Below are 25,690 nucleotides of genomic sequence, written 5' to 3' on the forward strand. Positions count from 1 at the left end.
GCTTACTTTTTTATGCATGGCTCCTTTATACCACATGGTAGTGACAGATTGTTTGAGCTGGAAGGAAAAGCCATTCAAAGCTAATTAAGCAGCCATTCCAAGCACTATTTGCAAGCGGGAGGCTCAGAAGCCTCGGCATTTGTCAGCGCTCCCCCACCCCGCGTGGTTTTGACTGACAGTTTCTGAGGCTGACTGACAGCGCCCGGCAGCTTCACCAATCGGTAACGGAGAGTTCCACCAGCCACCTCTGATTGGCCCTCTGGGCTTCGCTCAGGGGCGGGGTCAGGGGCCCCCACGTGGGGGGCAAGGGCGAGAAAGGGGCGGGGCGGGTAGGAAGCGGGTGCGCCCACCCGTGACGTAAGGGGGAGGGCAGAGAAGGGGGAGGGGAAAAGGAAGCTCCGAAGAGGAGCCATTTTGTGTCTAATGAATCCTGCGGCCAGATGCTCGCATCTGTCGAGCCGGGCTTCTCCCCACCCCCCTCTTCGGTGCGTGCCGCCCACTATTTATGTTTTTATTTAGGAAAATAAATAAACGGAGAGAGGAGCGCGGTTCGGGTCTGGCGGCCGGAGGGGGCGCGGGGAGGCTCAACTCCGAGGCGGGCGCTCACGTGCAACCCCCTCGCACCGGCCTCCGAGCGCCCGCTCGCTCTCAGCTCCTCATTAAGATGCAAAGAGCACTCCGGCTCCTAATGAGGGAGAATACAGATCCGGGGCGCGCCGCCAGCCCGGGGTGCGTGCGGGCTAGCGGGGATGCGGGGGGGGGGCACCCAGGGCCCCGCCTGGGCCTGCCCACCCGGCGGTGCCCGCGGGGTCTGGGGCCCGCGCGCCGGCCTCCCAGCCTCCCAGCCTCCCAGCCTCTCCAGGGCCGCGTTCCCCCAGCGCGTCCGCCCTGATGTAGCCCTGAGCGCAGGACATCGAGGCTATCGGTTTGCAGGCACACTGGCCCCCGGAGTCGAGTGGCCTGGGCGACCGCGGGGAGTCCCGAGGCGCGGGCGGCGCGGGCGCGCGCGTGTGTGTGTCTGCGCCTCCCGGGGCGTCGAGGCTGGCGGCCGAGACACCCACAGGCTCGCGCACGCGCCCCTCCGCGGGCTTCCGCCGACGCGGGGACACTGCCGGGAGCAGGCTGAGAAAACCGGGTCGGAACTCGGAGCTCCTGGGCCGCGGTGGGGCCAGGCCGCCACTGCGTCCCCGACTCCGCTTCCCCGGCCCGGCTCTCAGTAAGCAGCTGAGTCGAGGGCGTAGCCACCTCTACCGCGAAGGAGTCCCGAATGGGGACAGCGCGGGTTGGGACGGGTGGCCGCTGTGGGCCGAGCAGGAGTTCCTCGGACTTCTCCTCGCGGGCAGCCGCCGCACATCAAAGATGCTGCTTATTTGGCTTTCCGAAAAGAAGACGAAGGAACAAAGAAGAAGAGCCGGGGGCCATGGGGGGCTGGGGGGCAGGAGAAGGGGTACAGAAAGGGGCACCCTCAGTTCCGAGCAGATTTCTTAAGGTGGGAAGCAACTTCGGGAGCCACCATTTTATCGGTCCTAAATCTTGTGAAGTGAAAACATTAAAGTGACAAAGTGACTCTGTTTGTTTTATAGTATCTAATTGGGCTGCTTTGCAGACCTAATGAGATTAGAGGGAGGCATCGTTCGCCGCCACCGCAGAATAAACTGATACGTTACTACCAGCCACAGGTTTTGAGGACTGTACAGCTTGTCTTTTTTCTTTTGTTATTCCTCTATCTTCCCTCTTTACCCCTCCTGACAAATAATTATTTGCCTGTAGATCGTGGGAAAGAAAAAGACAGGAGGGGGAAAACACCCTAGCAGACCAGGACTATAATATATATCTATTTATTATATGTCTTTCGGTTAATTCCTGATCTGAGGAGCGCTGTTTTTCACTCCCATGCGAAAGTCACCAGCGGGTAGGGCCTGATTGCTACTTTTCATGCATAGTTTTAGACACAAGAGGGCATTGTGACGTCGCGCCCGGCGGCGCCCAGTCGCGGGCCGAGTCCGGCAGCCCCACGTGGGGGCCGTGCGCTCCCATTGGCCAGCGCCGGGCGAAGCTGCCACATTATTTTGTTACTTTTCAGTCCCTATTTGGAACTGCTCTCGCGGCAGTTCAGACCTCGTGGTCGTCCCCCTCGCCTGTCTGTGTGTGGTATCCGCAGGTCCGGGGCACTTTTTTTTGGTGTGTGTGTGTGTCTGTGTGTGTTGGGTGTGTGTTTGGGGGGACTGGCGGGGCGCGGAGAGGAGAGCCGGGCCGCGGGGAAGGAAGGAAGCCGCAGAACTCCCGGGTCTCAGCCGCGTCTCCCCTCCAGCGCTCTCCTGCCTGGGCGCTCCGAGGCGGCGGCGGCGGCGCCGAGCGCTCCTCGCTGGAGACACGGCGCTCGAGCTGCGAGCAGCGAGGACTCCTTTGCGGCGGCTTCCTGTGCCTGCTGGAGTTAGGATGCCAGGCCGGCTGATTCCCACCTACTGAGCTCGGAGTTTCCTCGGCGGCCCTGGGAAGGGCTTGCAGCGGCGGCGGCAGTAGCAGACGGAACAGCAGGCTCTCCTCTCCGAGGGGGGGCGTCGAAGCGCCCGCGCCGGGCTCCCGCCCTCACCCTTCGGCGCTCCTGCGGCCCCAAGCCGCCACCTCTGTGCCTGCCTCCTTCCTCTTCTCGCCGAGAGCAGCCCCTGGGATCGCACCGCGCACCCCGGATGCTGGGGCTGCCCCGGCGCGCCCCCGTCCCGGCGCGACGCACTGAGTGATCCGGGGGGCGCCCGCGCTCGCCCCCGGAGGGGCCCGGGACCTCGGGACCCCGCGCCGGACCCGCCGGGGAAACGACGATGTCCGCGCAGCCCCCGGCCCTGACTCGCTCCACGCAGCCGGGGGAAGGCGGCCGGCCGCAGCCCGCCGAGCCCTAGGTGTACAAAGCCCGCGCCCGCCGCCCGGCCTCGGCGCCCGCCGACGACTTTGCCGCCTGCTCCGCGGCTCTTTGTCTCCGCTTGGGGCGGGCGCCCGACTCTGGGATTTCGCTGCGAGAGCGGGCTGGGGGGGCCGGGGGCGAGCTCCCGGCTTCCCGGCCGCCCCCCGCTGGGGCTCGGCTCCCCCCTCCCCCGCACCTCCCCGGCCCGGGCTCTCGGCGCTTCCACGCTCTCGGAATCACGACCCCTCCCTGCCATGTATCCGCAAGGCAGACATCCGGTGAGTAATTGCAACTCGGTTTATTTAAGCATTTATCATGGCAGGGTAAACGAGGCAGTTTATCTGGCACCTCCATTTTGCTTGTTGCTACCTTTATGGTGCGTGTGTGTGTGCGCGCGTGTGTGTGCGCGCGCGCGCTCACACAAAGGGGATGGGGATGGGGGGGCGCCGTTGAGAGGAGGTTAATTCCGCCCGATTGGCGTCGGGGGCTGCCTGTGCTCCCGGGGAACTGTTTGTTTTCACGCTGTCCCCCGCCCCCTCGCCGAACTCTCCCAACTCACTCGGCGTGTCTTCCCCGCCCCCGTCTTACTTGGGAATGGGAGCCCCTTCGTGAAAGGGATGGGAGCCCCGCGGCCAATAGGGAGAGATCGGGGCGCCCCCACTCCCCGTTGGGGAGTTGAGAAACTTGCTGGAAGGTTCTGGGCTGTGAGGGTGGCCTCCCCGGTTGGGTGGGGGCGGGGGGGGCCGGGGGAAGCCGCGAGGGGCCTGGGCAGCTCGGAGCCCCGTCTCACACCCTCGCCCCTCCCCTGTCTTGTCCTCGCCGGCTCCAGGCTCCCCATCAGCCCGGGCAGCCGGGATTTAAATTCACGGTGGCTGAGTCTTGTGACAGGATCAAAGACGAATTCCAGTTCCTGCAAGCTCAGTATCACAGGTAAGGCCGGTGGGGGCGTCCCCGCCGCGGGTCCTGCCCCCCACCCCTAGCACAGAGCCGGCTCCCGGCCCCGGGGCGGCGGGGCAGCCCGGCCTCCGCCTTTTGTTTCCCCTTTCCGAGCGCCGCGCCTTAACCCTTCGCTGCCTGCAGCTTCGGGCTCCCCGCGCCGCGCGCGCCGCCCCCGGGCGAGGGTCGGAGCCGCCGACGAGCCCTCTCCGGGTTCGGGGGGTCGAAGGCTAACATCGGGGGGCCACCCCACCGCGGCCAGGATAAGTCCACTCGCACGGCCGCCTGAGTTTCAAGTTGTTTCTCTCCCTCTCCTCGTATCGGGGACCGAGGCTGCGGGATAAGGGGTCCCCCCGGGGGGACGTCAGGGAAGTGGAGCAGCGGCTCCCAGACGCCCTTGGGTCGGGGCCTCGGAGGAGGCTGTGCAGGCGCAGGCCTGAGCCGGCTTCTCCTGCCCTCGCAGCCTCAAAGTGGAGTACGACAAGCTGGCGAACGAGAAGACGGAGATGCAGCGCCATTACGTGATGGTGAGAAGGGCCGGGGCCGTGGGCGGCGAGGGGCTGGAGAGCCTGGAGCCGCGTCCCCTTGCCTGGCTCGCCGCAGGGCAGCCCTGCAGGCGGGTGTCATCCGAGTGTGCCCTCCGACCCCTCCCCAGCCTCCCTTGGCCCCATCACTTGGAGGAGGGTGGGTGAGAGGAGGAGCAGAAAGGGAAACCCAACCGCAGGCCAGGTACTTGTGTGCTACCTTTGTGCCCCTTTCATTCGCGTTTTGAAGGTTCCCCAGAGGGCTGGCTGCCCTGTCTTGGCTGGTAAGATAGGATTGTATCAGCCCACGTCTGGGCTGGTTGGAAATCTCCCCTAGAGACCTCCTGGGGCTGTTTGGAAACTTTGCTGCTTTGCAACCCTGGGATCTAGCCAGAGTGGGGCTAAGCCTTCTGCCTACCCCTTGTCTTCCGAGGGGTTTCTGAGGAGCCTTTTAAAGCCTTCTGCCTCTACTCCTCTCTCAGGGATCCCCTAGCTGAGAATCTTGCCAGCCCTGGGCAGTACATAGACATCCCCTCCTTTCCCAGAGTCTGTTCCAGTGAGTTTAAATCTTCCCTTGGCAAAGAGGGCATGGAAAGTACTTAAGCCAGGCTCCCTGCACTGCTTTCCACATAAGAGACCTTCAACACATTGCTAAATAAGTCTCAGAGGACGAGAGGGTCCTAGGGTACAGATTGGTCCCTGGTGAACCTGCACCTTGTATAAACAGGATCTGTGCCCAGGCAGTGCTTGCGGGAAGGGGGCCCAGCTCTCACACTGCTGTGCGTGGGATGTCCCGCTGTGATGTGAACAAGGCTCTCCAATCGTCAGCTCTTCAGCCCCAGTCTAGCTGGCTTGGGTTTGGTTTAAACTTGAGCAGTGTATCATAAAAGCATCACTTGGTCAAAACCTTCCGAAAAGCTGATTTTGGAAAGCGAGCAGGTTCGGTGTCGTGCGTTAACGGCAGTTCTTCTTGCTTTCAGTACTACGAGATGTCCTATGGCTTGAACATTGAGATGCACAAGCAGGTGAGTGCTTTAAGCCACGTATCTCGTTTAAAACATCTGACACAATACGAGGATTTCTTTTAATGGCCCCTTCTTTTGAAAATGAGCCTATTTCTTCTATTCCTTCTCCTCCTCCTTGAAGAGTGAATGGATCCTCCCCTTGACACGCAGGGTCTGAGGCTTGGCCAATTCCGTGGATATGTTGAGCTTTTATACCATTTGAGCTTGTGAAGTTTGTCCTGGTCTTCGATCTTGGTGGAGGGGAAAGGAGGAAAAGGGAAGTTTTCCCTTCAGGATCTGCTTTACAGACTCTTGAAACCTAGAGGTGGCTGGCTGCTTTTTTTAATCTGTTTTAATATAAAATTCTCAAGAGGAAAGGCAGAAGGGTTTGTGTGTGTGTGTGTATTTGCAAAAATGTGATGTTCTGCCTTGATAAGATTAAACTTCAAGAATTTTAAAAGCCAGGCTGAGCTGTCAAAATTTAAGGGAACAGGCCACCAACTGCTTAAAAATATAAAGCCAGAATGAAACCCAACCCAAGGCCTTCCCTGTGTGAGAAAGCCTTCTCCTCTCATCTTAATTTGAAGGCAGCCCCCGTCCTTCCCAGTTTCCAGAGAAGGAAGGTGAAGCCGAGAGGTGAAGTAACATGCCCAGGGGCAGCCCAGCCAGGACTGTTGAGATGGCTGGGGGTTGAGCTCAGCTTTGAAACCCTGAAGTCAAACCAGTTTAGCTAGTGTGGCGGTGTTTGATGGATATGTAAACTGCCCTGTATTGTCACTCTTCTAATAACAGTATACCTCAAACCGGGCAAATACAAGCACCTTTATCTCAGTGCCTATCAGTAACTCGTCCTGGGTGCTGGGCTGGGCTGTGGGAGAGGCCTGTTTGTGTATTTGTGTTCTGAGGAGAGGCTGCCTATAATTTGGCTTGGCCAGCGATTAGCGTTGACTTGGCACGGATAAATGGCGCGGGCCGGTTGTTCTTTTTAACAATTGGTGTTCTTGAAATCTCAGAAGACTGTTGACTCATTCTAGCCTTTGGTGACCGTGACTCGAATGGATTTTCTGCTCTAAATTAACAGTGGTTTACAAGGTTTAAGTTTTGCTCTCTGAGGGGGTGGGGCCCAGGGCAGGTGAGAAGGGCAGGTGACCTCTGGAGTGCTTGTCCATCGCGGCCCGCCCCAGTGGCTCCTCAGAGAGCCTAGTTTGCTTTCCCCTCCCCGGGGGCACCGCAGCACTGGGGGAAGGATTTTTGAGTGATATGGGGAGCGGGGCAGGGATCAGCTCCTTAGGGAGGCCCATGAAGGCTACCAGGCTTTTACTTCCTGACTCCACTCTGTACGGAAGGCGGCTTCTCCCCAGGAGTCCGCGTGAGACCAGCTTTAGGGGGGCTGACTGGGTCTGACTCATCCCGCAGGAACGCGTGAAGTGCAGCCAGGGTCCCTGGCGGGCAGGGACCGGGGGCTGTTACGCAAGGTGCCACCTACCCCTTTCTGCACCCCTTCTTTTCCTGCGCTTGGTGTCTTGGGTGTGTTTTAAGAAGGTAGGTTGAAAATTCTTAGCAGCCGTTCTTCTAACAGCTTCACAATTAAGGCGTAATACGTCGATGCGTGTTGAGGTCTGCAGGAGTGGTGTTCCCCGTGTCTGTGACTGGATGGTTCTTTGGCACAAAGAGTCCACCTCGGCCGCTGGGGCGAAACTGCGGCCTGGAGCCCTGGGGACGCTCTGAGCCCAGGAGGAGTGAACCTTCTTAACCCACTTACATGAAGAGCAGCTGTGTGCGTCTGGGACTTCTGGCCGGTCCCCAGCCGGGCTCTTAGGGGGAGGATGCCTGAAGTTTGGCTCCAGGGTCCCAGTGACCTCTCTCAGCTGCCAGAGGCAGATAGAGGGACTCTCTGCCCCCTTTTTCTAGGCGAGGAGACGGAGGCTTGGAGGCCAGGAGGGCAGAGCTGGGACTCCAGTCTGGGCCTGGGATTCCAGAACTAGTGGCCTTGCCCCGCGTGCCGCTCACCTTTGCCCTCCAGCCCCCGCCCCGACTTGCTTCCCAGCAGGAATGTGTGCGCTCTGGGTGCACAGCCTTTGCAGGGTTTATGGTAATCTTGGAGTTGGTGAAATCACCCTGTGGCTGTGGAGGAACAAAGAGGCAAGGAGGTGAAGAAACCTGGCACTGAGAAATGCAGGCCTGACCTCATGGGGCCCGACACTCCCTGGGCGGGCGAGGGCTCTGCAGAAGAAAACCGGCCACTAATTGTAGCGTGGGTCTCGGGTGCACTTGGCGGATGGTGGTTAGGCCTGAGCAAACAAGTTTATCAGCTGACCTGTTTAGCGGTCGACTGGTGTTTTATCTGCACACACAATCAAGTGACTGGAGTGCTTGAATTATTCATGCAGTGTCCTGCCCTCTAGACTTGACTGTTCGTGTGATCACATCTGCCTGGAACAAACAGGCTGGATTCCTCATCTTGAGGCTCGGGTGGGGGTGGGGACTGTCTGTGCTTTTATATAATAGACCGATCTCCAGAGCTAGCACCTTGGGAAGTGTGGCAGTCCTCAGTTCTCTTGCGTGCACGCACACACACATACACCCCCTTACCAGCACCACCACGTATTTTTTCCAGAAGCTCTTTGCTGGCTCTGTGGGAAATGCCTGTTCATTGAGAACCTCAGGTCCTGCCAGATGGGCCTGAGTATTGAGAGAGGGCAGCTGACGAGGTGCGTCCGGCCCACTTTTATTTTACTGAGAGGTTAAACTCACCGTGGCTGGCTCCCTTCCTGGCTGCTTCTCTGGTCTCCCTTGCGTTCCTTTTCCAAGCTGTCAGATCCCAGGGAAGCAGTGAATGGTTTCTCCTTCCTTCTCTGCCTCCCTCCTGAGTTGTGGCAAAGTGAGAATTACAGAATCACGGCCCGGCCCAAGGCTTTAAGAGGACACCCACCTCCGCCCAGCGTCCAGTTCCAGGTGGAGTGGCGGGGCGATTCAGCAGGGCTGGGGAGGCGCCGACGGGCCAGCTCGTCAGCTCCCATCCCGTTCCCGCAGGGGCAGACGACGCTCTCCAGCGTCAGCCGCAGTCGCAGAGCCAGCCTGGAGGCGAGCGCCGCCAGGGAGCTCTAGTGCACTGGCTTCGAGGCGCTGACGCTCCGAGAAGCTGGGGAGCTGGGGCGGGCCGTCTTCCCCCCGCGTCAGTGAGTGTCAGTGAGCGCGGGGGTTCTGGGAGGGGGCCCGAGGCCTTCTGAGTTGGGGGCAGTGTCATGGCAATGCTTTTCCTGTCACCGAGCACCCCTGCCCCTAAGTTTCTTTCCTCACCGGGAAGAGAGCCCTTTGGCTTCCCTTGCAAACCTTTAAAGTTACACAGGAAGGAACCGAGGCGCAGACGGGAGCTGACGGATCTGGAACCACCCAGCCTCGTGCTGTCGGAGGAGCTGCTGCAACTCCTCCCCCAACCCCAGGTCTCTTGGCAAAGCTCAGGAAGTGAAGAGTGCTAATAGCACTCTGGGACTTTAACTGCTGTTGCTTCTCTCTGCGTTGTTATCTCGGGAGGCTAAGGCCACAAACGTGGCTACACTGAAGTCCAAAGTCCCGTAATCCGGGTTGTATAACCCTGTCAGCTAGGTCGTCTTCGCCCATGGTCCTCTTCCGAATTGCCGGCTATTTACACAACTAATGATTCAATGCGCGTAGTAATAAACCCAGCGCTTGACTAGCAATCCCCGAGGTCAGGTTCCCGGGTGAGGTAAAGTGGTAAAACCTGTGAACTTTTCACCCGAGGATGGGTCTGGCCGTGGAGGTGGCCGTGAGCACAGGGCTGAAGAGGGAGACGGGAGGTCTCCATTTGTGGTTTCCTCTCTCTGCGTCTTCATGCCTGCGTGGAAAGGGGCTTGGCCTGGAAGACCTCCAGGTACCAGACTTGAACTTCTGTGACCAGAGAGGGGCCAGCAGGTGGCGAGGTTATAAAAACCCTGCCAAAAGCCCTGCACAGGAGTCTGTCTTGGTAGGGAGAAGGTGGGGCCCCTCAAGTTGAATGGGACACATGGGTCCCCATACAGGGCAGGCCTATTTGTGTGGCATCTGGGTTAAGTAAGAGAAAATGCCTTTGAGTGTCATTTACTTTGGCCAGAATGCTGGCATCCAAGAGCCCTTCTACGCCCTAATTTCTATCTAACTTTTCTTGCCTGGTCGCTCATCTCCAGAACAGCCTCTTCTCTCGTCATGCTGTCCTTGGGGGCCTGCCTCGCTCCACTTTGGGGTCTGCCGAGCTCAAAGCTGCCTTCGCCCCGTCCTGTCCACCTAGGAGGAGCGTCCCCTCCCCAGTCTGCTCTGGACCCTATTCTTTCTTGCTGGGGGAGTCATCAGAGTGAGGGTCTGGGTGTCCCTCTGGCTCTCTTCCTTCCCGTACATGTATCACGGAGACGACCTGGGGGGTGGGCAGGCCTGCTGACGAGGAGAGCTGGTCCTTGGTGGGGGCCTGGCTACTCACTGAAGACTCCCTGTGAGGCCTGCTGGGCCAGGGCCTCCTGGAAGGCACGGGTCTCTCCGTTCTGTCTGGGGATTCCTCCTTCCCCACCTAGTTAGTACAGGAGGGGCCTAGACTATGGCAGAGGCCCTTTATTTCCTTTCTGTTGTAGGAGTGAGTCAGTCAAGGGGTGAATGCCCTTCTCCTTCCTGTGCAGGAAAATGTTTTTCTCTCCTGTGTGTACAAAGTACCGGGGTGCCAGGGGCAAACAGGTGGCCCAGGCCAGGTGGTGGTGGGGTGCCCTGCTGTGATCAGCGTGCGGGAGGCCCCCCACGCTGCAGGGTCTTGCGTGCCTATCTGGAGGAAGCCCCTCCGCTGAGGCCTGTCACGTGCACTTAGCACATACCAGCTGCTCAGTAAGCACGCTGGCTTTTCTTCACTGAGCATTCTTGGGCTGTCAGAGGGTGGGATTCCCATTCCCTGAGCCCCGGGAGGAGGAGGGGGGCTGTACACGGTGGGCTGGCCTGCAGGCTTCCTCTGCCGCTCAGCATCCAGGTTCCTCATCAGTCAAATGAGGGGGTTGGACTGGTTCCCAAGATGGTTATTAGGGGCTTGGGCTGTGCTGGGTGTGGGCCCAGGCTGGTTCCATGGACACCGTTTCCTCCGCAGGGTGAGGAGGGAGTCGGGCATCTAAATAAGTCATTGCAATGCAGCGAGGTAAGTGCTAACAGGGCCAGTGTCACAGGCGGAGGAGCCCCGGGAGCCCCCCCGGGAGCCCCCGGGACAGAGCGGGAGCCCCCGGGACAGAGGAGCGGCTCATTCCTCCCCGCAAAGGGGAGTCGTCGGATCAGGGAAGAGAAGACTGCACGGTCAGCAAAGAAAGGGCTGCCACCTGAGCCGCAGCTTAAAGCGGAGGAGTGCGTTCGTTAGGCAGGAGGCTCCCCTGGGAGAGGCAGCGAGGTGTGTCTGGAAGCCCCAAGTCCACACGTCCTCCGAGTGGGTGGTGGAGGGGGCTCCACTTGGGGGTGAGGCAAGGTGGTGACATGTGGCAGCAAAGTGATCTCTGAGGCCTCTCTGCTCTCACACTCCGACTCTGTGGCTCCTCCGTCCGCAGATGGCTCTCCAGGGCTGGCCCGCGTCCATCTGCTGGGCCCGGGGCTGGGGGACGCTGCCTGCCGTCTGTGCCCCCCCTCCCCCGCCAGCTTCCCCACCGTCATGTGCTGGTTTGAACTTCAGCCCCGGGAGGGGCATTGTCTTCTTTCGCACACTGGTAATTCTGTAATGACTGGGTATGACCCGCCCCCTCCCCCATATTTAATTCTCATCAGCCCAGCTCTCCACTTCGCTATTAATGACAGCAGCCAGCAAAATAGCTTTCAACATGCCATTGACAGGCTGGCTGGAGAGAGCACTTGAAGCAGCGCGAGACAGCTGAGAGCACCGTGATTGTGCACCAGAGTGAGAACTGCGCGCTCAAGGGCCTTGTTTTTATATGCTTAGAGGGACAATATCTTGTTTTCAACAAATGCTCCCTGAGACGCGCAGCCAAGACGCTTTCTCTCCCCTTCACTTTGCTCTTCTCTCCTGGCTTTTGCTTTTCTTGCTCTTGCCTTGCACAGTGAACGTTCCCTCTCAGGTTGGGGCCAAGGGGAAACTTGGGGAAGGGGAATTTCCTGCAGCCACACGTGGAAGGTTTGAGGCATCGTCCCCTGGGGGCAGCATGCGGGGAGGGGCGTGGGGAGGGGCGGTGCCTCCCCCCCAGGGTCTCCTAGAGGAGGGGATGGGGGAGTCGCGGGTCTCACCCGCAGCGATGTTGAGTTCTACTGTTTGCTAACGATGTTGCACAGTCAGCATGAGGGTGGAGCGGGCAGGCTTCCAAGCTGTCACCTTGTCACCGTGGTTGTATAGGCAGAGGCCACCTTGGCAGGGAAGGGGTCGCCCTTCGGTGCATCAGATCAGGGACCTCTAAGCCCCTCCTACCAGGTGCCAGGATACCCCTCTGGAGACCATGCGAACGGGTAGGACAGGGACTTCCAGTCTTCAAGCGAGGGTCACCCCAGCCTGGGGGTTACTGGGGGACCGTGTACCAGCCCTGAAGACTGCCTGAGAACAAACCCCTCCCTGCCCCTCCCACCGCCGACTTCACAACTTTGAAGGCAGGACAGCCTTTTGGGGAGAGGCTCCCTACACCCGCTGTCAGCAAAGCTCCTTGCCAGGGACGCCCTGTGCCTGACGGGTGGGGGCGGGGGGCCCAAGTTCCCAGGAGCGGGCCTGGATCGGGGACAATGTGAGCATCTCGATGTGACGAGCACCAGACCCTAACAGCGCGGCCCTTCCGTGTCTCTGTAGCACTCGCTCGTTTGCCAAGCACGGGAGGCATTTCCACCTTCTTAAACCACAGGCACTGGGTCCAGGACCCCCCCCCCCCCAAGAAAGCACCGGATCATGGCCCAAGGGGCCCGGGTGTGACGGTGACCTGTACACTCCAGGGGCCAAGGGGCTGTGTGCTTAAACTGGGGCCGGGGTGGGAGGTGGGGAGGGCATTGCCCTGGGGGTAAAGCCGCTTTGTGCTAACAGCCTGCACTGTACACACAGTGTGCATTTTGTGGGGGCCTCCAGGATGGGTGTGTTCCAGGCTGGGGGTCTCCCCCACGCTGTGGAGCATTACGGATGTTCTGGGCAGGATACAAGGCTTCCCTGGGTTTCTGAGAGAGGCCTGTGGCTGTGAGAGTCGTGACTGCAGGCAGAAATGTGGAAGTGTCATAAACCTTTGTTTCAACGCATTTTTAATGTAGCTTAAGCATTTTTTTTTTCCTGTCTCACATGGCAGTTTTAGTGTGAGGAGAAGAAAGGGGGGTGGTGAGACAGGAGATAGCTGGGGGAGATACGATGAAGCAGAGACACAGGGAAGGGGATAAGGGCTGGGGAGGAGCTGAGGAGCCCGCTGAGTGCAGACTGGATGCACCGAGTGCAGGAGACTGGGGCGGAGGGCCTGGAGGTAAACGTCGACTGCGCTTGTCTGTCTGGGCCTCGGCCTTATCTCCTTGCCCTTTTAAGTCCTCGCTAACCACGGTTCCCAGCTACTCGGCTGTTTCGTTTGTTTGTTTGTTTGTTTGTTTGTTTGTTGTTTGAACTCTGCCAGCCCAGTGGGAGAGATTCTTTCTAGTTTGCTCTGTGTTTTCAGTTTCCTCAGGTGGAGGGAGGGGCCTGCAGCGTGGGGGCCCAGGAGGGCCTCTTCCTGGTCGGCTGGGAGGGCTTCGGTTGTAGACTCCTCCACACCGCCCAGCCAGGACATGAGTGTGTTCTGTCCAGGGGTTGGCAGAAGGGGCCTTCTGCCCACGCCCCGAACAATTCCCTCGGGAGAGCCCTCAACAGGTCTGTCCTGAGTCAACCTGGTCATCCTGGCAGGGGTGTGCTTTCTGAACCAGGGCTGATTTCTGCTGGGAGGGGCAAGGGACCGGAGTCCATCCTCCATCTAAGGTTGGGGTGGGGTCCGGGAACCATCAGACTTTTTGTCCAGGAAGAGGTCGGGCAGACTCTTAGGCCTGGAAGAAGCCACAGGTGGTACCAGATGGTCTAGAAGGAGGGGCTGAGAGGCCTGGTGGGATGAGACGGGGCAGGTGGAGGCGGTGAACACCGGGTCACTAGCTTCTGTTTAAACCCTTACTCTGAGAAGAGAAGGGGGCCCTTCTCTGAGCTCCCTCACCCTGGAGAGGGCTGCGTCCAATTCCCATCTTGCTTCGCCTAAGAGCAGAAGTCCAAGGACAAGACCCAGGAGGGGCTGAGGGTGACTGCCTTGTCTCCCAGTGCTGCCCACTTTATCCCAGAGAAACAGGGCCCCCAAGAAGCTGACCTGAAATGAGGAGAAGCGTTACAGCCCCAAAAGCCGCCCCGCCCCTGCCAGGGCTCCCCCACCCCTGCCCCGCCCCGACGGTTGACGGCTTGACTCTGGCCTCCCTGTCCCCCGGTACCTGTGTGTGGCACCAAGGAGACAAGCCTGCAGGCACTCCTTAAGGGGGCAGGGTGTGGGTGTGGGGGGTCCTCTCTCGTAGACCTTTTTGGTTTCTGTTCTCTTACCTGTTCCTTGCCCGCTTCTCAAGGGGCCTCTGCCTGGCTCTCCCTCACCCTCCCCTGAGCAGGCCGCTTTCTTAATCCCAGGCCTCCTGCTGGTGGGTCTTTGATTAAAACTTTTTTCACAAAGGTGCCAGGATGAGCTCCTTGGTGCTGTGGGTGTTGTAAGAGTTCCCAGCCCCCTTTCTCGCTGGGGACTTGTTGGCTTCACATGCCAGCCCCGCAGCGTAGGCACCACGCGCACCACCTGCCAGTCCCACAGTGTAGACGCCATGCGCATCATCCGAAAGTAGCTACACTGACGTTTCCAGAGGTGAAGCGACTCGATCGTCGCCTCACGGTGGACCGGGGCCTCGATCGTCGCCTCACGGTGGACCAGGGGCTCGATCGTCGCCTCACGGTGGACCAGGGGCAGGTTCAGACCTGGAAACAAGGCTCGTTTCACTTGGACCGGTGATCTTCATCCGGGGCCGTGTGGGAGTCTGTGTTCTCCGCACTTGCCCAGCCCCAGACCCAGCCGTTCGTGCTTCGGGGCTTTGACTGCAGTGTTGGGAAGCTCTCAGACAAAGCTTTTAAGAGTTCAGTCAAACAGGTACACCAGTGGTGTGTAGCTCAGGTCTTCCCAGCCTGGGCTCTGTCGGCATTTGGGGGCCGGGTCACTCCCAGTAGTGAGGCTGTCCTGGGCGTCTGTCCGAAGGTGGGGGGCTGGGTAATTCCCTGTGGTGGGCTGTCCTGGGCATCCCCCACCTTACCTCCTGGTTTTCAGTAGCAACACTTCATATGACACCCAAGAATCTCTCCAGACGTTGCCAAATGTCCCCTGGGGAGCGAAGTCTGTCCTGGGTGACAACCCTTGACGGAGGGGGAGGAATTCTGGCTCTGCAGCCACTGTCTTGCTGTGTGACCTAGGGCCACTGGGCCCTCTCTGGGCTTTGTTTTCTCATCTGTATGTACAATGAGATGTGATGGTGGTTTTGGAGGAGGCCAGTCTGAGAAAGAGCTGATCATATAAACAAGTTTCTGAATAACTGATCATGATTTTTATGGCCTATGAAATGCCACCATTCCTGCCATCCTTGTCTGGGGAAAAGCGGCCCCTCTCACCCTTTCAATCTAAGGAAGGGACATGCTCTTGGTGGCCGGTGGATAAAATGGGGCTGTTTCTGCCCACAGTGTCTGTCTCTTCCCTGACACCTCATTTTCCCCTTCCCGCCCCACCCAGGTTTCCCAGAGAGCCCCTGTCCTTAAAAAGTCATAGCTAGTACTTCCTTTGTAGCACTGACCTTACAGGAGACCCCCCAAATTTAATGAGCTGCGTCTGCAAGGGTAATGTGACTTTTACAGCCTGTTGAGGGGCAAAGGGAGATTTGCATAATGTTCCAAGGGGGATTAGGTGGCTGGGGGTTGCCATGGCAACCCCACAGGGATGAATTGAGAATTTTTCCTCCTGGCAGTAGTTGGCCAATGGAGTCTGGGAAGGTGGGGGAGGCAGGCGGGGGTTATCTGAGGGGAGGGACGGGAGGGGTGGGAGGGAGAGGAGGGGGGTTGGCGGCGCCTGAGATGAATGGGCAGTGTTGGGGGAAGGTGTAATCTGAAAAGGCTTTCCCTGTTCCATCTACACAAGCAAGCTCTTTGAGGGCTGTTCCCTGGAGTTGGGGTGGGAGGCAAGCAGAGTTTAATGTGTTTGGGAACCAAGAAATTAAAGTGAACAAATATTTAAAGATTATTGGATCTTGTTAACAGGAAGCCCGGTGGATGGAAACTGAGAGTCTGAGAAATGAAAGTCTCGAGTCTTAGAGCCCGAGAGGCCCCTGGCTGTCATCTTTCCAGGCCCCTCCCAGGGAGTGGTGTCCACCTCATGTCGCTGCTGGGTTGCCATTGAATGCCCCCAGGACGGGGCACTCACTCGCCACCTGATTCATTTCTGAGAGCTCTGATTATGATCTTGGGCCCAGATCTGCCTCCTTCATGGCCTGAAAGCTGAGACCCTAGTGCGGGACATCCCTGGGGTGGGAAGGCAGGTCTCTGGACTTGGTGTTGCCAACTCACCCCAGGGTCAGTGGCCTAGACGCTTCCTCTGTCCCCCCCCACACACCACGCCCCGCCTCCTCGCTCAGCCTCACTATTCCCAACTCCCCTACTCCCTGGACTCTGGGCAGAAAGTGTCTGAGATTTCTGGTGGGCACAGGGAAGGAAGGCGGGACTCCTTCAGGGGAGCCCACGGGAGGGACACGTCACAGCTCGGCCCTCTGACTCCCTTGCCTTTCATGCCCTAGCTGGGCAAGGGCGAGTGTGTCAAATCTTCGCTGCCATCCTCACCCTGTGTGAAGGTCACGGGCCCGTGTCACAGGCCGGCCCCGTGTCACAGGCCGGCCCCAGCCATCGCCCTGCTTCTTCCCCCGGGAGACGGGTCCGCAGGGTCACGGCAGGGCCGGGCCTTTCCTTGTTCCATCCCTCTCAGCATAAAGAATTCAGCAGGCTTCCTCAGAAGCATAAATATTTAATGGCGGTGTAGTTATATATAATTTGATCAATATGTCAGTGCTAAAAGGGCCTTTAAGGAGGCTCACCTATCACCGAGCGACCTGCGATGTAAGCCTCCCCAGCCCCTCCAGGAGCAGGGGTCATTATCTCTCTGGCTGCTAAGTGGATCATTTGCTTGCCCCCTTCAGAAAGACACCGTGGAGCCTGCGCGTGGCGGGGCTGGAGCGGGGCCTGGGAGCCCCCTGCCTGTTTTTGCTGGAGGCTCTGCCCTTCCCTGTCCGTGGACTCCCCCCCTCACCGGCTATAAAACCCCCACTTGCTTTATTTCCGTGTTCTCCGAGCTAGGTACGAGGAGAAACTGCCTGGCAGGAAATTCCATCTTTCAGTCTGATAATTGAGGGCCTATCAGTTTAGAATTGCCTAGGAAATGCAGTGGGGTATTTTGAGTTAAAATTGCCCGGACGCATTGTTCTGGAATCTTCCGACATTTGATTGCCGGCTGGTGGTGGTGCCCGGCTGCTGGAGCTTCCTCCTTTTGCTCAGACCCCACCCTCTCCCTTGGATTTTCATTCAAGATGAGGCTGATTCACTTTGAACACCCCAGGACCTGAGTCAGAGAATTAGGTAAAGACCTGACTAAAATTCGAGAGCCCCAGAGGAGACGAAGTACCCACACGTGCTTCAGGAGGAGCAGCCCGAGGCCGGCCACCAGGATGTGACTCTCCAGAGGTCACATGGCACGGCAGACGGAGCTGGGTGGAGAACCACCATTTCCACGTGGCTTCGCGTGTAACTTGCCTCTCACGGGGGTGCCTTCTCCTCGCCGCGTTTTCCTTGCGCACGTCTGCAGACTCCCTGCACGCTGCTCTCCCCAAGATGCTGTGCTGACTGTCCCAGGAAGAAACCCTTGTTTGAGAAGTGGAAGCAGGAACCCAGCAGCACCCCCTTGGCTGTCATCTCACAGGCATGGAACTGCGGTTACTTCCCACGGAATGAAGCACCTTGAAGGGCCCTTGCCTGGCCGTCTTCAGCTCCTTGTGAGTCACGGAAAGAGACTGGACAGCAGCTGCTCGACACTTACGGATGGGACATCCCTGCTCTGGCCTGCTCTGTGCCTGTCATGTGCATTTCTGCTGATGGACACATTTGAACCGTCTGGGCCATGAAGACTGGTCCTCGGGACCGAGCCCCAGCCGGCCTCAGCGTAGCCCGCCACGGGCATCCACCCTCGTCTCGACGTGGCGTGCCTCTCCTCTGCCCGCCCTTTGAGCTCGTGCTCTGCTCTGCTGTGCTGAGCTTTCTGGGGGAACTGACGCGCCGCAGAGCAGCTCGGGAACGTTCAGCAGTCTCCGGCTCCCAGTGATGCCTCCCGGGTCTTATAAGTTGTCCGATGCGTCCCTCTGTTTTGCAGACAGCAACATGGACGCCCAGAGGAGGGAAGGGACTTGCCCAAAGCCGCACAAGCCAGGTTGGAGGCAGAGCTGGGAGTAGAAGCCGGGCGTTTCTGTGTGTCTTGGGGTCACAACATGCTGTTTAGCGTGGCTGGGTTTCTCCCTCTCCTTGTTTTTATTTGGCTGAGGTTAGAAAGAAGTGTGCATTTTCAAGAACCCATCAGTACAGACGATGGGGCAGTTTAGAACTGAATACCGGAGAGACGGTCTTGTGGAAGAGGCTGGCAGCTGTGTCTTAAGCAGTTAAATTTAAAAACAAAAAAAAAAAAGCTGAAGACTGGGTGCAGAAAACCAGGAGCAGGAGGCCGCTGGGGGTGTGGACCCAGAGCAGATTCCGTCTCCTTTCCTTCAGTGTCCCGCGCCAAATGTGAGCGCCAGAGCCTTGCTGGAGCAGTGTGCTTTGAGAAGGCTCGAGTACCCTCCGCTTACGGCAGGTGTTTTCGAGGTCCCGCTTTAATGAGGAGATGAGGAGATGGTCGTGTGAATGGGAGTTACCAAGGCAAGTTGAGCAGATTGAGAAAGGACATGAGCACCCCCCCCCCCGTCTTGTGTTCCGTCACTTATTTGCCTGACAATCTTGACAGAGACTCGGGGCAGGTGTCACTCCCAGCTCCCAGTCGGGAGCGCAGATTCTGGATTTCACAAGATCTCTGTGCCCGTTTCTTCTCTGAGCTGCTTCTCTGCCTGTGTCTGGTAGATTAGTTCCTTCTGAGGAACACTGTTTTTCCACCAGCAAAGCTGCCTTCTTTGAACCACACTTGAAAGGAAACTTTCAAAGGCAGTACCAGGCTCCCCAAACACCTTTCTCCAGAGGAAGCTGTTCTTCCGCCACGCGGCACCCACCCCCTCCCAGGCTCTCGGCTGAGGATCTGGCTCAAAGGCAGTGGCTCTGCGGGACCAGGACGGAGGCGAGGCTGGAGGTCTGCCCTGGGAGCCCAGCCGCCTCATGGAGAACACGGGGCCCAGGATTGCCGAAAGGGGTTTTCCAGTCTGGGATGTGTGACCTGTCCCACGTCTTGATTGGTTTTTTCCTTTCCTTTCTTGGAGCCGATGTTTACAGCTCGCTTGAGTTGGATCAGATGCTGTTTTAACAGCTGTTCTAATCGGATATGCTGTCAATGATTAACCCTGATGATAGTTTTTCTTTCAAAAATACTTCTCTCAAAATGTCGGAATTTGGCTTCTTGGCAGGAAGCTGTTTGTGCAGTTGCTTAGTTGCCGAGTGTCAGTTTCCTCGTCTGAAAGCTGGAGATTTGTGAGAAGTGCCTCCCCGCTGGGGGCTGTGAGCTCACCCATGACGTGCCGGGAGCCGCTGCTCAGGGGACGTTGGCCGCTACTATTACCGTTGTTGAGAGCAGTTCTGTCTGGCCAACTTTCTGTTTGCAGGAGCTTCCCCTCCTGCAGTCCCCCCCTCAAAAAGTCAACATTAAAAAAAGAGAGTCGCTCAGTGAACAGTTTTCCTGTTAGTTCTCTGATGCACCGGCGTGCGCCTAGCCCGTCCTGCGGGTTGGATGGTCTACGCAGAGAAGACGAAGGCGCAGTTCCTGCTCCCGTGTGCTGGGGAGACGGGGTGGGGGGGGGTGTGCTGCTCCTCAGCAGGTGGTGGCCCAGTCTCAGCTGGAGGGACGGGACGTGCACCCCCTTTTCCCCCCAGAAAAACACCCCGGACCCAGGGACAGGGACCAGGTGTGACACCACCCCATCCCCTCTGCCCACCCCCAGCCCTGTGCAGCCAGAGTCCTCCCTGCCACTCCGCGACGGTGCTGTTCATTGAGTCTGGGCCCCAGGAGAGAGCCTGAAGGCTGGTAGCCCAGGCTTCTGGAACATTCCAGATCGGTGTGGAGCTCTTCTGCAGGCTCTTGGTTGATGTTCGTGGTTTTGGGAGGCCAGAACTGCCTTCAGGGGGTGGAAGGATGAGATGAGAGGGAACTTGCCCTGCGCCTCCCCACAGCAGCGGCCACCTGGTGGCCTGGATGCCTGCTGAGCCTTGAGCCAGGCAGGGCTCCATGAAACCCCAGCAGGTCCCTTTCCCTCGTAACCAGCAGGTGCTGGGCTCTGGCCCAGGCCCTGCAGAAGAGATCCCGGCCGGGGGCAGCCTGTGGCCACGTGTTTGCTAAAAGACGTGGGGGAGAGGAAGGTCGGCTACTTTTTGTTTTCTCCTTTACCCTCCAAGAGCCTGACACTTGTGCTGTTTGCTGGAGGAAGTCGACAACTGCTGGGACTCTCTTAGAACCAGCCACCCCAGAGCCGGAGGGGCTTGCCGTTGTGGGTCAGAGTGACCAGGAAGGCTCCGAGCCTGCCGCCTGCCCTCCTGGCTGGGGAGGGGGCGGCAGCCAGGGGCCCACCAGGTGGCTCGTGGCTGGTCCGGCTTGACCACTACCTCGCCCTGTCACAGAGGACTCGGGCTGCCGCCCCGCCTCCCGGGTGTACGTCAGCCCTCAGCCCACCGCTGCCCCTCCCACCCTGGGGCAGACCCAGCCCCCACGGCTGGGGGCACTGCTGTGTGAAGCCTCAAGAAGTAAAGGCGGGGGGCTGGTGAGAGGCTTGGCTCAACGTTTCCTGGGCACCTGCTTTGTTCCAGGCACTTCCCTGCTGGTCATTTGAGGGGAGAGGCCTTGGACCCATGAGCTTCCTAAGCAGTAAGAATAGTTTAGTTTATTCTCTTTGCTTTTTGTTTTTAGTAAAGCTTCGTCTTCTTACTTGGCGCGTAAACACGTGGCGGTTGAGTGACTGTGTTCTCCACGCAGGCTGGGACTGAGCCGACTGTTCCTAGAGCTGACGTGGACAGCCCTGACTCTTCGGTTCCGTTCCCTTCCCCGCCGTCAGTTACCTGGGGGGAGGGGAAAGTGAACAGACTTGAGAAAGGACCCTGTTCTGGAGCAGAACTCTTCCTTCCCGCTTACTTAGGTTAATAGCTTGCAAAGCAATTACTTCGTAATCTTCCCAGGTTCCTTGCAGTATGAACGACAGGCCTCTGTCCAGTGGGCAGAGGCCGGGGTGCTGCTGAAAACCCTGCGGTGCACAGAACAGCCCCACGCGGGGAAGAGTTACCCGGCCCCGAGTCAGTAGCACTGATGCTGACAAGCCCCGCCTTACAGTGTCCTTGCCAGACCGCACCCCAGACATGCAGACGGGAGGCCCACGGGCCCCAACCGGGGCGGACACCCTCTCTCCCCTGGAAGTCTGGAAACGTAGGGACGGTTATCAGCACTCGGTTGCTCTTGGATACGAGGGACAGTCCTTTGCACCAAAGACTTGTTTTACCCCAGATGCCCACCGTGGGAAACACTGGCCCTGTTCCTGGGGAGCCAGAGTGTTCCAGGAGAGAGGAGGGGTCCCTGATCCCCAGCCAGGAGCCCCCGACGCCACGGACAGGCTTTCTGTCGGAGCCTGCACTGCAGCCGGCGGCCCTGAACCAGAGGCGTCCTCACTAGTGGCTGGGGGGAGGTGGGGGTGCTGGCCCCAGGAATTCTCCTGAGGTCCAGGGTCTGTCTGTAGGCCTTCAGACAGCATTGTTTTAATTTTAAGCGCACAAGGATTTCTCATCCAGAATCGTTTGACATGCAGATGATCACAGATTTTTAAAGGCTGTTGTCATGGTTTTGTCTCTGAAAGATTGCTATGTGCTGACGAGAGCTTTGAAGCCAGCTCTGGGACCTCAGTCCTGGCGGCCTCGGGATTCAGAATGAGATAAGAGAAGCAATTCTGAGACTTGTCTGCCAGTGGTCCATGGCCTTTCTGTCTGGACTCGGTTAACCGTGTAACCCCGCTCTTTCTCTCTCTCTCTCTCTTTTAAGACCATTCTTCATCTGAGATGGCTTACACAGAACATGGTGGCAATGCAGTTGAGGCTCTTCTGGATGTGATCTTGCCTGGGGTGTTTGGGGTGGGCAGACAACTGATCTGTCTTTTGACTGTCAACTTATGTGAGGGGCCAGGGATCCACTGAGTTATGTCCCGAGCAGTATCTTAGGGAAGGCAAATGAAAAACTAAAGTGTTACCCTAAAAAAAATGAAGGGTTAACGAGGAGATGGACTTTGGGCTGGACAGCACACACAAGGGCGAGGGATTGGTCCGGTGGGGGAGAGGCAGCCGTGAAAAGTGGGGGGCGAGGGAGACCCTCTAAGCCCCTCATCACTGCGTGAGTCTGGTCCCGGGGAGCCCTTTGGCACGTGTGGCTGGTGGCCTCCCATCACCTGATTGGTCTGGGAGCCTGAGCGCCGGTCTCGCTGTCGCCCTTGGGCCTCTGGGCCGAGCGGCCCCTTCTCACCGCCCTGCACTTCTCTGCTGTGGTGGGTCTCACCGCACTGTGCGCTGAGGGGCTGGAGCTTGCTTTATTTTGCTTTGTTTTGATCAGGGTTTCCACCCAGAGGAGGCGAACGGTACCCTGAAGCGAACACAGCCCGCCTCTGATAGGAGATCAGAGCGCCCTGAAACGTGGGCAGCCTGGCTGGAGGGCGGTGGAAGGGATCTCTCCAGGCTGTGGACTACAGCGAGGCCTCTGCGGGAGGCCCGCCGAGGGTGGGAGGGTGGAGCCCGTCGAGGGTCTGTGGTTCGGGGGGGTTTGTCCTTCCACCGTCTGCATTCTGGGGAGTTGATTTATTTGCCTGAGCCTCACGCGGGCTCTTCTCTTTTGCAGACAGAGATTGCGAAGAGACTGAACACGATTTTAGCACAGATCATGCCTTTCCTGTCCCAGGAGGTAAGACCTTCTTTTACTGGGTCCTTTCTTTCCAGAGCAGCCCAGTGGCTGCCCAACTCTGACCGGAGCCCCGGCCCCTGTCCATTCACGTGGACTGAAGTTGACAGCCTGGGGGTTTACAGAACTTTCTCCGGCGCGTCAGAGGGGCCACTCGTTCCTTCTTCCCATGGAATCAGTTCTCTGGAGCTGCTGGAGACCTGAGAGGAGGGCCCTGGCCTGTGACAGGGCTTTTAATGGGCAGTGGGTACTTTTGTGGCCCCTCCAGGCCCCATCTAAACCAGCATCTCCAGCCTATGCTTCCCTGGGCCCCAGCTTCTGCACCTGGAAACATCTAAGAGCAAGGAAGCCTGGCCAGTTGGTGCCAAGGGCCAGAGCGTGTGAGGGGCTCCGTTACCCAAAGGGACCCCAGCCCCCAGGACAGGGTGTCCTTGTCAGAGGCACGCCCAAGTTGGTCACATCTTCTAAGCACACTTTCCAAGAGGACCCCTCCCCCCAGCCTGAGGCAGGGCTGGGCCAGTGGGCAGTTGAGAAAACCATCTCTATGGAGGCGCCTTGGTGCAGGGCAGATGGGGGCTGCCCGAGGGGCCTCTTCCGTCCAGCAGAGCTCGGTCCAGCTGGGGCAGGCCCCGCCCTCCAGGCCCCCTCGGTGGCTGGGCCCACCCGGCTCCCTCCTGGAGTCTCGGGTCTCTGAGACGGAGCAGTGACCCACACGTGATTGAGTTCACGAGAAAACAGGTACGGCGCTGTCCTCAGAGCTTGCAGCCTTTTAGGAGAGGCAGTTGCCTGTGAAGCAGGCTGAGGGGAATGAATGCAGTAAAAAAAAAAAATTTTTATTAATAGACTTAATTTTTTAGAGTAGTTTGAGGTTCACGGCAAAACTGAGTGGAAGGCACGGGGGCGTCCCCCGGCTCCCCATCAGCATCCCTCAGCGGAGTGACTGGCGAGCCTGCGGCAACTCGCCGTCACCGCGTCCCGAGCGGCACTGGGGCTCGCCAGGCCGTCTTTCTCTCCCAGACACTTATTTTTTGTTTCCCACTTAGACAGATGTAGGCTGAGCGTGTGTAGATACGTGTGCTTTTCTTCCGAACCCCCTGAATGTCAGCTGCAGAGACGGTGACGGCTCGTGGCGCTCACCGCTCTACCCGTGTCTCCTGAGCACAGGACGTCCTCCTGCAGGCCTGAGCCTTGTCACCGCATTTAGAAAACGAACCATCGTTCAGTAACGTCATGCAGCGTCCAGCTCATTCTCAAAGGCACGGAAGGAAGGGACTTTGTGCAGTGGAGGGAGACGGTTGACCAGCAGCCATCTTTTGGCTCATTTATATCTTAACTTGAAACTATAGGAGGTCTTCGTTACATGCTGGTCGGAAAGGGTTTACAGAAGAAAGTCCCCTGGCCCATCTGTGTCCTGTTCCGGTCAGCGGCCCTCTGCCGCCTCGGGGGCTGTGCCCGCCGCTGTCCCGGGCGGCCCTCCAGGGCCCCTCTGTCGGGGAAGGCGGCCGCCTCTAACCCACGCCCCGTTCCCTCCAGCACCAGCAGCAGGTGGCTCAGGCCGTGGAGCGGGCCAAGCAGGTGACCGTGACGGAGCTGAACGCCATCATCGGGGTACGTGGACTCCCCGGTCTGCCTCTCGCCGTGTGTATAGCCCTTTCATTCCTCTCGCTGACCGTAACTGGGGGTGGACCCTGACCTTAGCTGGCCTCAAAGAATGGCAGCCCCAGGGCTCCGGCCTCCCCCACACCTCATGGGCTTGGACCCAGTTAGAGATCTCCCCCATTGGCTCCCCTGTTGCCTCCCACTCCCCGAATTAAAGGGGTGCCCAGCACGCCCCAGTCCACCTCTGCACTCGTCAGCCCCGCCCTCCCCTGGCTTTCGGTGTCTCTGCCATTGAGGCGGGGTGGGCTCCGGGGTCACCTCGGAGGCCCACCCGACGGACGGGGGTGCCCGGCCTCCTCCCCTGCCTCCCCAGGGGTCTGCCCCCTCCCGGGCACAGGTCTGCCCTTCTTTGGCCGCCTGGGATCAGCGCCGTCTCTGCTGTGCTGCTGCTGTGAGCGCGCTGTGGCGTTCGGGGCGGGGCTTGCCTTCTGTGCGCGGGGCTGCCTGGCCGCGTGCTCGGTGCTCGCCGTGTGCCTGGGTGGCTTCCAGCCAGGGCACCTGGGTGGGTCTCCCTGACGTCCTAGACGGCCCGTCTCACCCGGGAGCAGAAAAAGGTAACGCAGAGCGCTCTGTGACGCCCACTCCTGGTCTGTCCCCTCGGTGGAAGGAGGAAGCCAGATTTCTCCCCTGAGTGCCCCCGCCTGGCTTGCACCTTGACTGCATTTCTTGGATTCACGTTGCCTCTTTCTCCTGCTTGCTGCTTTGGTGTGAGGCTAAGGACGTTCAAGACAAGCAGCTGAGGAGGAACAGTCTTTTTAATGTGGCTTGGGGCAAATCCCTTGGCCTCAGGATGAACCTGTCCACTTTTGGTCCCTGAAACGAAGGGGGTGGGCGAGACCCCTGCTTCCCATTCACCAGTGGCTGAGTGTGCGTGCCCGAGGGGGCTTCCAAATAACAGGAAATCCAGGACCCTCACCCCAGAGTTACTCTCCGCAGGTCTGGGGTGGGGCTGGGACTCTGTGTTTTTCAAGTTTTCCAGATCATTCTGAAGGGTAGTCAGTCTTGGGAAGCAGTGGACTGGTTGGCTGAGGTCCATTCAGCCCTCTGGTTGGTCCTCATTCCTCCTCTGGTTCTTAAGTGGGGTCATTGTTTTGAGGTGGGCCTGAAGGCCCAGAGTGTTCTGCTTGGTGAGATGAATGATGCCTCTGGGCTTGTCGTTCTGGGGCCGAAACCTGGGGGCCTGTATTCTGGTCGTGCCTCTTCCTGTGTGACCTCAGGCAGTTTAAAGGAGGGAGTGGACCAGCTTCTCTCTTCGGGCCAGGAGTGCCAGGAGGGTAGGGTTGGAGTGCCCGAATGATGCTGGCGGATCCTGACCCTCTGACCCGCCATCGGGACCGTGATGCTTATGTGGGCCTGTCCTCTGGTCTCTGTCCCTGGTGTCCGTCCCTGGCGGCTGTGGAATGCTGCTGGGGCAGATGCAGGAGCAGGAGCGTCAGCCTCCTCTGACTCCCACGGTGTTGGGGGAGGAGCAGCGAGGAGTCTGGAAGGGGAGGGGAGGGGAGTGGTCGGTTTTTA

At 58.9% G+C, this 25,690-nt stretch overlaps 1 protein-coding gene across 4 annotated transcripts in view; it reads left to right on the forward strand.

The window, feature by feature from the left end:
* The first annotated feature begins 2,078 nt into the window (after nt 1-2,078).
* Nucleotides 2,079-25,690, forward strand: part of TLE3 (TLE family member 3, transcriptional corepressor) — a 45,492-nt gene continuing 21,880 nt past the window's right edge. Inside the window, exons 1-7 of one of the 4 annotated variants that reach the window (XM_074354238.1) lie at nt 2,092-2,161; nt 2,312-3,177; nt 3,729-3,829; nt 4,299-4,362; nt 5,340-5,384; nt 22,457-22,519; nt 24,050-24,124. In XM_074354238.1, the coding sequence (XP_074210339.1) occupies nt 3,154-3,177; nt 3,729-3,829; nt 4,299-4,362; nt 5,340-5,384; nt 22,457-22,519; nt 24,050-24,124 (372 nt within the window). In that variant the 5' untranslated portion in view covers nt 2,092-2,161; nt 2,312-3,153. Of the gene's footprint in view, nt 3,178-3,728; nt 3,830-4,298; nt 4,363-5,339; nt 5,385-22,456; nt 22,520-24,049; nt 24,125-25,690 lie in introns of all 4 variants that reach the window. The other 3 variants (XM_074354239.1, XM_074354237.1, XM_074354240.1) reach the window with 3 other exon arrangements.

This window comes from Camelus bactrianus, chromosome 27 (assembly GCF_048773025.1).
Source record: "Camelus bactrianus isolate YW-2024 breed Bactrian camel chromosome 27, ASM4877302v1, whole genome shotgun sequence".
Lineage (NCBI taxonomy): Eukaryota > Metazoa > Chordata > Mammalia > Artiodactyla > Camelidae > Camelus > Camelus bactrianus.